At 40.5% G+C, this 13,100-nt stretch overlaps 1 protein-coding gene across 1 annotated transcript; it reads left to right on the top strand.

The window, feature by feature from the left end:
- The first annotated feature begins 821 nt into the window (after nt 1-821).
- Nucleotides 822-6,886, top strand: LOC134819463 (dual adapter for phosphotyrosine and 3-phosphotyrosine and 3-phosphoinositide-like). Its single transcript, XM_063829415.1, has 8 exons — nt 822-1,157; nt 1,970-2,095; nt 2,285-2,406; nt 2,573-2,659; nt 4,221-4,369; nt 4,640-4,782; nt 5,256-5,343; nt 6,326-6,886. The coding sequence occupies exons 1-8, from the start codon at nt 1,024-1,026 to the stop codon at nt 6,392-6,394; spliced, it is 918 nt and encodes a 305-aa protein (XP_063685485.1). The 5' UTR covers nt 822-1,023; the 3' UTR covers nt 6,395-6,886.
- The last annotated feature ends 6,214 nt before the right edge of the window (nt 6,887-13,100 follow it).

Here is a 13,100-nt window from a genome sequence, read left to right as displayed (position 1 = left end):
TTCTGCACAGCAAAGTAAAGTTAAAATAATTAACAAAATAAAAATAATTGCTTCACTAACATTGACATTCCAGTTGATGATATAATTTGATGTATAATTTAGATAAATTTCCATACTAAGTCTCACTTCGATGTATCTTTTTTTTGTCTATTTTATTATCGAAGCGTGTAATAAATGTTAGAATTCATTTATCATTTATTTGTTTTCAGACTGTCATTCTTGTATTTGTTTAGGAAACAATTATAGTCGTTATATATGTTACATTGGATCAATTCTTTTGACATAAATTCTTATTTTTATCAGCATGTTTAAATACCCCGCTTTTTCTCAATTCCAGTGAAAATGTCCAAACTGTTCAAGTTAGTCAGTGAAAATGACTGGGCGCAGTCTCTGAAGAGTCTCAGTAGAACAAATTCCACCAGTTCCATTTGTTCTGTAGCTTACTATCCTGCTCTGAGTTGGGAACTGAACAATATTAGGTAGCCCACGTGTAGCAGTAGCACACGTGTAGCACACGTGTAGCACACGTGTAGCACACGTGTAGCACACGTGTAGCCCACGTGTTTAAGTGTAAAATGTGATATTTATTGTTTCTCAGCCTGATTTACGTTTTTTAATTCTTGGATTACTGATCTAATTTTTAAACCAGAAATCAGAGTAAGGATATTATGTTTCCAATACTCGCGTACACGAAACTATTCCGTGAACAATAAACATCTGTATTGTGAATTGATCCTTATCTATGTATTTTATGAGATCTAAATCTTAACTTAACCAATGTAAATGATTTTTGTCAAATCAGCTCAATATTAAGTTCAATTAGATAGGACTGATGTAGATTGGTAAAGAAAGTTGTCAGTGATAACTGATACGTAGCCAGAGAAACGAGTATTGGTATGAGATCTTGAACAGTGTCTGAAAATAGTTCAGACCTCTTATATAAGGTGGATACAAGTTGAGCAGTTATTATTTGGAAGAGTGCCGAAAAGAGGAAAACAAGTCAGATTCTGAGACTCAGAGATTATGTCAAGGTTGGGAGGGGGAACAAACAATTTCACTTTCTCAGTGGAGACTGCCTCCAGTTCCAGTAGTTCAGGGTTCGGGGACGGCCAACTGGAGCCCTATCCTGCTTTAGAGTTGGAACTCCTCCGAGTCAGGTTAGTTCAGGGTTCGGACTTCAGGACGGCCAGCTGGAGCCCTATCCTGAAGCCCTAACCACATTCAGAGGATTCGATGAACTGTAAACGGGTAAACCACTTCTCCAGCTTCCATCGTTTTGCCTTTGGTTCACATTGCACTTCACTTTTTTTGGCCATTTTAAACCTGAACCTCTATGCGTATTGCGTACACCACTAAGCTATATTATTGGACCGCTCCCAATAAATCGCTCGCCTCAATTTTATGAAAATTCTTGTGAAAAGGCCCTGAGGGAATGAAAGTAATATGAGTCGGTATATTTGTGGACGCTGATTCCTAATCACACCCCCCCCCCCCCCCCCCCCCCACATGACGTAGGGTAGAAATGCTTCCCTTCAGAGTTATGCCTATGGTGTATGGGCAAAAACTGTTTTGGTCGCGTGACTAGCTAGTTAAACACGAATTCGAAAACCATAAAACCAAAGTCACGTGATAGTTTTAAGGCGAGCGATCATTAGTAAGACTAAGAGCCGGACACCTACTAAAAGTAAAATTATACGTAACCTACTCACACAGTCACCCAAAGATAATTACTACGTAGTTCGTTAATACTAATAGTAATACTAATTAACTAATAGCTGTTGATCGATGTTTGCTATTGATTCATGTTAAGTGTTAACTGTTAAGTACGCAATGCTCAAGACCAAAATCTAATTAGATAAACTGCATATACCTCCTATGTTTTTAAGTCATCATGAATCTGTCACCTTTGTTCTGTTGTTAAGTTTCACCATTACTTTCACTTTCACTTTCACAAAATTCTCCTCCCCAGATGGTATCACCCTAATCTGAACCGTCACGCAGCAGAGCACATCCTACTGGGAACTGACAAGGTTGGGAGCTACCTGATGAGGACCTACAGTAGAGGAGGACCTGACGACTTAACTGTTTCTGTCAAGTTTGTTTATTATTGTAGTTAATTAATTCCAGCGTTGCTTTAACACGTGATGACATGATTTAACAATCAGATTGCACTCATTTTGTTTAATTTAGGACCACTCACATCAGCTCCCGGCAACAGTAAGATCTATCGGTCATTCAAATAATTGATCATAAATCGACATGGCTGATCGAATATTTAAATCAGGTATCCCGAGGATGTAAAACATTTCCCCGTGTTATGGCAGGGGGACGGCTACCTATTCGGAAAACATAAGTTCGACAATTTAAGGAAACTTCTGGAACATTTCGAAAACATTCCCGCTATCGGTAAGTAAGGTTACAATTTAAACACAGAGATTACAGAGATTACACAGGTATTACAGATACACAGAGATTACAGTTACACAGAGGTGCTCTTCCTCTTTGCAAATTACAACAGTTTCAGCTCATTTAAAACTAATAACTAGCAGCAAGTTAATAAATTACTTAACAGGAACTGCAGACTTAGCGAGCACTTCCGGAGGTTATCAAGTGGAACTGCGCTACCCCTACCCACGGGAGGTGCACACTGACGACAAGGGTAAGTAGTCAGAGAGGAGCGCTGTGATTTGTCAGTAGTCAGAGTGGAGCGCTGTGATTGGTCAGTAGTCAGAGTGGAGCGCTGTGATTGGTCAGTAGTCAGAGTGGAGCGCTGTGATTGGTCAGTAGTCAGGGTGGAGCGCTGTGATTGGTCAGTAGTCAGAGTGGAGCGCTGTGATTTGTCAGTAGTCAGAGTGGAGCGCTGTGATTGGTCAGTAGTCAGAATGGAGCGCTGTGATTGGTCAGTAGTCAGAGTGGAGCGCTGTGATTGGTCAGTAGTCAGAGTGGAGCGCTGTGATTGGTCAGTAGTCAGAGTGGAGCGCTGTGATTGGTCAGTAGTCAGAGTGGAGCGCTGTGATTGGTCAGTAGTCAGAGAGGAGCGCTGTGATTGGTCAGTAGTCAGAGTAGAGCGCTGTGATTGGTCAGTAGTCAGAGTGGAGCGCTGTGATTGGTCAGTAGTCAAAGTGGAGCGCTGTGATTGGTCAGTAGTCAGAGTGGAGCGCTGTGATTGGTCAGTAGTCAGAGTGGAGCGCTGTGATTGGTCAGTAGTCAGAGTGGAGCGCTGTGATTGGTCAGTAGTCAGAGTGGAGCGCTGTGATTGGTCAGTAGTCAGAATGGAGCGCTGTGATTTGTCAGTAGTCAGAATGGAGCGCTGTGATTGGTCAGTAGTCAGAGTAGAGCGCTGTGATTGGTCAGTAGTCAGAGTGGAGCGCTGTGATTGGTCAGTAGTCAGAGTGGAGCGCTGTGATTGGTCAGTAGTCAGAGTGGAGCGCTGTGATTGGTCAGTAGTCAGAGTGGAGTGCTGTGATTGGTCAGTAGTCAGAGTGGAGTGCTGTGATTGGTCAGTAGTCAGAGTGGAGTGCTGTGATTGGTCAGTAGTCAGAGTGGAGTGCTGTGATTGGTCAGTAGTCAGAGTGGAGTGCTGTGATTGGTCAGTAGTCAGAGTGGAGTGCTGTGATTGGTCAGTAGTCAGAGTGGAGTGCTGTGATTGGTCAGTAGTCAGAGTAGAGCGCTGTGATTGGTCAGTAGTCAGAGTAGAGCGCTGTGATTGGTCAGTAGTCAGAGTGGAGCGCTGTGATTGGTCAGTAGTCAGAATGGAGCGCTGTGATTGGTCAGTAGTCAGAGTGGGACGCTATTAATGTCTTGGTGCAAAACTTGTGAAATGACTTTAATATTCACCGAAGAGTCGTTATAGGTTAGAGATAATCTAGCGCCACACATATTTGTAGAAAAAACTTTTTTACGGTTTTCATTCCAATCTGTTTGTTAAAATAGTAACATTTTTTTGTAGATTTTTACTTATCATGATCGTTTGTGATTGTTGGTTTGTGAAATTTGTTCATTTTTGGCGAATCTCAATGCTTAATGTTATGGATATAAGAGTTATGGTTGGTAAACGATAGTATATGTGTTCATTTAGCAGTCGAGACATATGAGCTTCCGTGTTCCGACGCTTCACAACTTAGCTAGTCTGAACTTTGTCATAGATTATTCAATTTAAACAGCTGCCAGGTTATATAAAACTTGACCGATCACATATCTGATATTTCCTTTTTCTACAGAAACTTACATGCAGATCGAAGAGCACATTGAGACCGGAGCTCGCCCGGTCGACATTCACTCCCCCACCGGTCAACTCAGAACAAGTGACCCTGACTTTGAGATAAGGAAAAAGTCAGGGTACCTAACTAAACGTGGAGATAACGTCAAGGTAAAACTACAAGAACTCATCCTTAGGTATTTTGTATGCATTACTTTTCATTTGTTAGATTAAACCAGGAATACTCCTGCAACTTATGTCAGAACAGGAAGATACAATACTTAGTTAGTCTCAGGTTATCGACTATCGTTATAATAATATTGTCAGAACAGGACGATATAATGCTTAGTTAGTCTCAGGTTATCGTTATAATAATATTGTCAGAACAGGACGATATAATGCTTAGTTAGTCTCAGGTTATGGTTATAATAATATTGTCAGAACTGGAAGAGCAGGTGGTTTGTGATACAGAAGCACTGGTTACGGTACTATGTTTCCAACGAGGCCACCAACCCTCGGGGTGTTATTGACCTATCTAAAGCTCTGGATTGTAACGAGGACGATTCTTTTAGCAACGGGTTCACGTGAGCAGATACCGCTGATTTAGGAGTTTTTAGTTTCTGTTACAAACATTAATACCTTGTCTTGGTATGGGATAAAATTGCAATTTCTTGATTTGGACAGACCCGATTCATTAATCAAAATAATCCGAACAATTAGTTTATTAGTAGTTAGTACGTTATCATTTATACAGTAAATGGTAAACCCCAATTATATGCGTATCAGCTGATTTAAGCAATTTTTTCCATAACATTTCAGAAATTAAATCATCTTATTTCGAACTTTCTAGCAACATAACTGATAACTCGGTTTATTGCTCAACACTAAAAAATGTGAAGTGCAGAATTTCTGATTTTGTTTTCCGCGCGACAATTCAGATATCTGAATTGTGTGTTTCGGAGAATCAATCTCCTAATCCTATGTAAGAAGCAGTTTTCTATTTAAATGGTGTTTAGCAGTTAACAATTTTCTCTGATAATAACTGCGTATCTGACAGGATTACAGTCCGAAAAAGAATATACTACATCCAGGCCGCCACACCAGAAGATCGAAAAGCTTGGGTTGAAATGATTTGCTGGAAACTGGTAAGCTAAATAGACGATAGAAGTTTACATTTTTAGTAAAACTGGTGATACTATGGTACTTAATTTGCTTCTGATATCAAATTTTAGGAGATGGAGATATCATCGACATCACATTATGCTGTATATATATACATATCACCGGAGACTCGCGGGCGGAACAAAATATTGCACGCGCACGCGCGTGCAATATTTCATATGTCCCCGAGGGCGCTAGCCCGAGGAGGACATATTTTCGTATAGCACGGAGGGCCCATCGGGCCCGAGTGCTATACGATTTTTACGCCCGCGGGTCGAGGTGATGTGGATTATATCCACCAGCGGGCGTATTACAGTTAATATATAATTTTATAAATAAACAATGGAGCTTGTATAAAAGTTAACTCTAGAAAAGGTCGCCACTAATTGTTGTAACCATGGTAACACGTCACGTGTTCAATGTAAGCCAATCATAAAGGGCTGTGTCGTATATAGGGGCTGGAGATGCACTGCATTCCTGGGCCGTGGGAATATCAATAATGAATGTAATGTCAGTGACGATGAATATCAATAATATAGGGGGATTATAGTGCTGATGTGTATTATGTAGTGTGTTATAATAACTTTGATATAAATCAAAGTATCATGTCATCTGCTCACGAGCTGCATGAGCAGCCCTACCGGACACAAAAATAAAATGTATTATATAGTCAGTGTAATAAGGAATTTCACATGGAGACGATACAGAAACTGAAAATATTTTAGAGAACTCCGGGCTATATTGCTACTGGTCAAATTAAATGTCACTTGTTAGCGGGCTATATCATGAGCGGGCTGTAGAGATATCGGGCCTTTTGACAGCGGGCTGGTGAGAGCCCGCTATGCGAAAAAGCGCACGCTGGTGGATATATATGTTATAAGCCCCAACGTATGGGTACTGACTTTTGCATATTTCTGTCACATAACTTAGAGTTAGAATTGATAGTTTAACTTTAACCTAATTCAGGACTACTACAATCCTTGTCGTTCAGAAGTTGAGAAACCGAAACCACTTACTTCCCCGAAAGGGAGATGATGATAGACACTGAAAAGTTGCTTAAAAGACGACAAAGCTCCTGATATTGATTATTATTAAGATGGTCAGATAATTTATCAGTAGTTAACTTTAAACTTATACGAGTGATCTGAGACTGTACTTGAAATCACAGTGCCGGCAAGCACTGCTTTCCCACGACAGTTAAATGACATACATATGTAATATGTATATGGATGTAATACCAATTTAAATGAGTATAGAGTGGCATATTCATTATTCAGTCAGTGATCGAGAGATATGCTTACTAAAACACACGGAAATATTTTAAAAGGTAAAATTTCCAAATCGTTGAAATTACCTCCTTGTTCGATATATTTCTCAGTTTTACATTTTGACCTTGTGAATTATAGGACAGTGACATTAACCATATTTGTAAAGAGATGACATTTTTACTAAAACCCAAAATTGGGCAGAGTGGACCGTAAATTTTCCCATTCATGATCATCCTCAATTGATGATATTTGATATTGGATTGGAGGCAGTATTACTATTCGGCACTATCGATGCGTTACAATTTGCAGGCCGTGGAATTGGATGAATGAGATAAGCGACAGACCGATTTCATTCTCGGTATCATTTTGCGTTTGGGTACGTGCAGTAACGGTGATTTAAATTGATATCAATATCACTTCTTTTTGTTCGGAAAAAGGAGACACTACTGCCTGGTGACGGTTCACTCTATCCAATTTTGAGGTTAGGTCATAGGTTAAGAATCAATTAATTTGGGGTCATTAGCTGAGTGGTTTGCATTTACAATTTACAATATTTTTTCCTTTTATAAAATGTTGTTTATTATTGTTTTTATAATGATGAGTACTCAGTACAGAGTTTAACTTTACCCAGAAAAGCTTACCGGCTGGCCGTGGTACTAGAGGTGGTTGTTTTTCGATGGCACGTGTGTCAGCGCGCGTGACGTAACGTTCACTGCATCAGCATGATCGCTCGCGTGAATTGCAATCTGGAGTCATGACAACGACATTACTTCGCAAAGTTTAAAAGCTGCGATCTTTTATTTAGCCCAAAATCAAACTTTTCGCGATAATTCAAAATCTACATTGTTTTGAATTTGGCTCCTGGGGAGCCTACTTTAGTTTTACGAGACGGACATTTTGTTGAAAACCTTACGTTTCTATCTCTTTTACTTCCGAAGTTAGGCCCCTAACGGTAAGGTTTCCTGGGTAATATATGCCTTGCTTGATACATGTTGCGTATCCCAAAAAGTGCATGCACATTGACATACGTTGCAGGCCACTTAAGTGGCATGCAACGTATGTCAATGCCTTACTGGGCCGCGCTCAGCCTGTCATTCCGCCTAATCTGTCCTGTTTATGAACATGATACTGATAGCCTGAGGTCCCCAGGTAAGTCAATGCCTTGCTTACTTGGGGCCAAATAGGCTTTCAATTTGAAATTGAAAAGAAGCAGTCACGTCCCACGACAACCGTAAACCGACCGTGCTAAATCACTTTTGCTCTAACCAGAACCCTCTCGCTTGCAGAGGGCTCTGGTTAGCGCGTCACGCAGTACGCGTATACAGTTACACATGGCTATGTGAAAAATCACTTTACAGTCTACTGCATACTGCTTGTCGATCATATAATAATACGTTGTACTTGTAGACCTGCAGCGCACGAGTGTGCGGCTGTATCGTACTGGCTTTCGCCACGATACCAATAATCAAACGCGAACGACACTTAGTGAAACGACAATGGGGGTCAAGACGTGAAACAATGTTTTATCCTCCATGCATGACATAACGTTAAATTGCTCCCCCCCCCCCCCCCCCCCCGCGGCGAGATATTGGCGAAAACTGTCTCGATCACGAAATATGAGTATGACCATTTACCTGGGGACCCCGGCCCAGGCTATTATGTTCATAAATAGAGATTCGGCGGAATGACAAGCTGAGCACGGCCCAGTAAGCCCAACTCGGCGCCCGTCTAGGTAGATTATAAATGTGAGGGATATGATATGATGTTACTCCATACTCGTCTACATAGTATTAATTTCTTAGAAGTAGCGCGCGCCGCTTTTTACACTTAACGAAATGTAATTGTAGGTTTATAACCTATACCTTGTATCACGTGGTGACCCTTGCTCTAACCAGAGCCCTCTCGCTTGCAGTAGCGCGCGACCGCCGTTGTGAAACAAGCGCGTCACGCAGTACGCGTATACACATGGCTATGTGAATGGTGACCCCCACGGTCGCTTCACTATACCCCTGTCATGTAGAGTTTCGACGTTACAGGGGAGCCGCGCACAAGTGCGCGGCGGGTCATACAACGTATGACAAGGTAAATAGGGGTTTGCAGTATAATAAATATATCAATTCAGATCGTTCACATATTATTATATTACGGTAACCAATTGTCGGCCAATTTAAACAGCTTTTGTGTAGAAATTACACTAACAGAAAATGATATATGAAAGATCCCAATACGATTCAAACTTGTAATTTTATAACATTAATATTATCTCCCTAAAATGTATTTAATTTGTGTCTTGACGGATGTTACTCGTCTAAATTTCTTCGAAGTAGCGCGCGCCGCTTTCTTCTCGAAATGTAGCGCGCACCGGGCCAGACCATTAACAATGGTCAAATTATTATTATCAAAACATAATTATAATAATATGTCTTGCTCTAACCAGAGCCCTCTCGCTTGCAGTAGCTTGGAGGACTTCGCCGCTTCGACGCGCCGCGCGAACTAGCATTCTTGCTTCGCATCGTCGATCGTTGCTCTGCTTCGCAGAGCGACGATCTCGATGGGTTGACATCGTCAACCAAGCAGTAGCGCGCGACCGAATTGTGAAACAAGCGCGTCACGCAGTACGCGTAGACACATGGCTATGTGAATAATATGTCTGCATGATTAATGATTAGTTGTTGCTTGATTCCCCAGAAAGTGCACAACTAACTGCAGACAAGCTTTTGATAAAGGAGCAACGCATCATTTTAACAACATTCGTTATTTTAATTTGGCACCCAGGATTGGTATTTTCTTTCTTTAACAATTTCGTAATTTATACTTACAACATGGATCATTTAATTAAATACATTTGGTCGTCTTAACAATTAATAAAGCTGGTATGTAGAAAAGATAATATTATTAATAATAATAACAAATAATAACAAACACAAATACTAGACACTTAACTTTTTGATGTGTATTATATTATATATTATGTATTAAAAAGAAAGCTGATTTATTGTGAAAAGAAGCAATTAGAACAATACTTCTTCCTTCTATATTCAATCGCCCAGTAACAGACCTAGAGAGAGACAAGGTCGCACTACCTCTTAGACACGGTGGCTTAGGAATTCAAAATCCTGTTCTTACAGCAGACAGAGAATATGAGGCGTCACAGAAAATCACAAAACCTCTGCCTAATCTTATCTATAACCAAGATCATGATCTAGGCAAACTTGACCTCACAGCTATTGCAAACACCAAAGCAGCACTGAAAGCTGAAAAAGAAAAAGATTTTGCAGCAGAGAGACTCAGAATAGAAAACGCAATAAGTTCTCCAGCAAAGAAAAGATCGTTTTCACTGGCTACACAAAAAGGCAGTTCATCCTGGCTGTCAGCCCTCCCAATGCAGTCTTATGGTTACTGCTTGAACAAGAAGGACTTTAGAGATGGTATATGTTTGCGATATGGCTGGCCTATACAAGATATTGCTAAACACTGTGCGTGTGGAGAAAGAAACTCCGTCGATCATGCCCTTTCTTGTAAAAAAGGAGGGTATGTTTCCTTTAGACATACAGTGCTTGTAGAAACCGAAGCAGATCTACTACGTGAGGCTAAATGTAGAAACGTTTATACTGAGCCAGCTCTCTTACCAACGTCTCCAGAACTTCATCCCAAAGGAACTACTACTGACTAGTAGCGTAACGAAGGGCCCTGCTGACCCCGCTGTGCAGGGGGGCGCCGTCTTAGGGGGGCACCAAATCGTCGTTTGAATGTGGGACAATTTCGAAAACTTAACTAAAGTACTAGCAAAACTGCGCGTTTTGCTCTAGATACACACTTTTTTAGAGATTTTTACCGGCGTATCTTCTAAAATCACCTAATTTGTTCAATTTTAGGGAGGGGCACCAAAAGGGGAGGGGGCGCCAACAGGGGGGCGCCTTTTCGGCAGGGGGGCGCCAACAGGCAACGTTACGCCACTGTCAGTAGTACTGACAGCGGAGCAAGGCTAGATATTGTTGCAACTGGATTATATGGCAGGAATGCCAGGACTTTCATGGATGTAAGAATAACACACCCAAATGCACCATCAAACCTTAATGTTCCCCTGGACAAGTTGTACAAGAGAAATGAGGAAGAAAAAAAACTAAGTATAACTCACGAGTCATCAACACTGAAAGAGCGTCTTTCATTCCTCTAGTGTTTTCTACAGCAGGGACTACAGCACCAGAGTCCAGAATGTGACAGATTTCACAAACGTCTTGCTAGATTGATATCAAAGAAGAGAAAGGAGAGCTACACAGATGTTATCAACTACATCAGGACCAAGATATGCTTAAAAGCATAGTGGTATCAGTTCATGGTGTGAGGAGTCAAGAAGAAAAGAAAGTAACAAAAACGGTTGCTGACACAGCATTTGGACTTATACCTAGTATGACCTCTTGTGGAACGAATTCCGTAAAGTTGGCCCGTTAAATTTCACCTCCACATGCGGATCTGTCAAGAATTTACTTAAACAGTCACTTCTAAGAGCTCAAAACCGGTATGGAACTGAGTGGTGTGACAGAAATTTCACTGAATTCTGATTATGAAGTGATATTCATTTGCCCGTTATTCCACTTAAGCACTTACTGACTGACAAGCTTATCTATGAATACCATGCTTGAATTTAGGTAAACAACATACAACTCATTCCCAGTTACGCTGAGCGCAACCGCCGAATGACACAGTAATATGGGCACGCGCATAGCATTGCGCGCCGATGCTGTGCGCGTTGTCGGCCGAAACTTGGGAAGTTCCCGCTCTAATATTCAGACGACAGTGATGACTCATTAAGAGCACTAATTTCGACCACTTTCCCGGTCGAGCCATACCAAATCAAATTAATTGACCCACGTGTATAGCCAATGTCCTGGCGGTGCTGAGCCGATGTAAAACTCTTCTGTAAACTCTTTTGTCTCTTGTAACTTGTTTATATTTTATATTTAAGTTATACTGTGTACTGTGTACAATAGTTATAGCGTATATATAGTGTGTAGTGTGTAGTGGTTATTTTGTTGTGACGTGTCACTTTATATTTTGCTACCAACGTCAGCCTTGACTTACCATTTATTGTAATTGGTACAGCATATATCAAAACTAAAACACTGTTTTCGATCTGACGGGTGATGGGCTCTCTCTGATGGGACACGGTTCTAGGGGGTACCCGGGGTACGAGTTAACGAATAGTGTTCGTGTCCTTCCACAACCCCCTCTCATTGTGTTTTTGACGGAGGAGAAGCCTAGTTCATCCGTCTGCATCGCTTAATCGAGTTGAAAATTTAGCCAATAACAAACTAAATTACATGTTATACTGATAGCAGGTGTAGAGTTTATAATATACAAATTCTAAATTTTTGACGGCTGACGATGGTAAGTCGCTATGTTTAATTCGGGACTTTTATAGTCTTAAGTCTTGGAGCTCAAAATGTCTCGTGCTGTGGGCCGTATAAACGGCGCACACCACCGCCCCGCCTTACTGCTTACATTACTTCATGGTTGCAGGGCGGAGCTGGTGCCGTTTGTCTCGGCCTCGAGTGGCGAGTGCTTGCCCATCGAATACACAATTGAAACACTAATTATTTATTGGAATTCTACAGTTTCCAAAACGAAGTACGAGGATATATTAACTTTGAGCTTTGTTTTGGCGACTGCTTCATCGATGGGCGAGTAGGTATTTGTTGTTTAGCAGTGTTGAATATTGGAGCAATTATATAATGCAATGTATATCTCCATCATAATATAGGCTAGTGTAAACATATATAATCAATAATACAAACAAATGGTATTAGTAACTCGCTAGATTATAGATGTTATTTAAACACATATGTTTACGTCAATTATTACTAAAATTAATATTCTTTTTGCTTTAATATAATTACATGTCACATAATGGATTAGTTGAATGAAACGTGTGCTACAAATATCTACGACTCACGCAAAACTGCGTACCGCTTAGTACTTCATGCTTGAGCGGTACTGCGGTTGACAGTGGCGCGCACTCAATTTAATCACAAATAACGAGCGCGCGGTTTTTTGGAATCTCTCCATTATTATATTAATTAGGTCGCAGTGTTCACGGCCTGTACTGCGTGAACGACAGAAATATCTTTTAAATTATTTTGCTTCTGAAATTTTGGCTCTTGAAATTAAGAAATGTGACATGTAATTGTAAAATATGTATTGACATGTATTATAAGATAACAATTAAATAGATCATGTGCGCGGCGCCTACAGCTGACCTACGAATTTCTGAACAATTTTAAATTGTGGCTGTGTGCGCGGCGTACTGTATATGTGTTTGAAATTGAAATTTGAATTTATTTATGAATATAACATTATGTATTAATTGTTTTGTGGTAAATAAAAATTTTTCTTTCCTAAAAAAAATTTTTCTTTCCTATGAGTGCCGTTAAATTATTAACAGGAAAATTGTTTTAACTTTGGTTGATCGAATG

This window comes from Bolinopsis microptera, chromosome 8 (assembly GCF_026151205.1).
Source record: "Bolinopsis microptera isolate Bmic1 chromosome 8, MBARI_Bmic_1.0, whole genome shotgun sequence".
Lineage (NCBI taxonomy): Eukaryota > Metazoa > Ctenophora > Tentaculata > Lobata > Bolinopsidae > Bolinopsis > Bolinopsis microptera.
Note: the sequence above shows the minus strand (reverse complement) of the source record. Positions and strands in the feature narration are given on the sequence as shown.

Excerpts from the sequence above, each read along its gene's own strand:
- LOC134819463 (XM_063829415.1), top strand. The coding sequence starts at position 1,024 with ATGTCAAGGTTGGGAGGGGGAACAAACAATTTCACTTTCTCAGTGGAG. Across the intron at positions 2,407-2,572 it reads CGAAAACATTCCCGCTATCG|GAACTGCAGACTTAGCGAGC; the intron begins GTAAGTAAGGTT and ends ATTACTTAACAG. Across the intron at positions 4,370-4,639 it reads AACGTGGAGATAACGTCAAG|AACTGGAAGAGCAGGTGGTT; the intron begins GTAAAACTACAA and ends TAATATTGTCAG.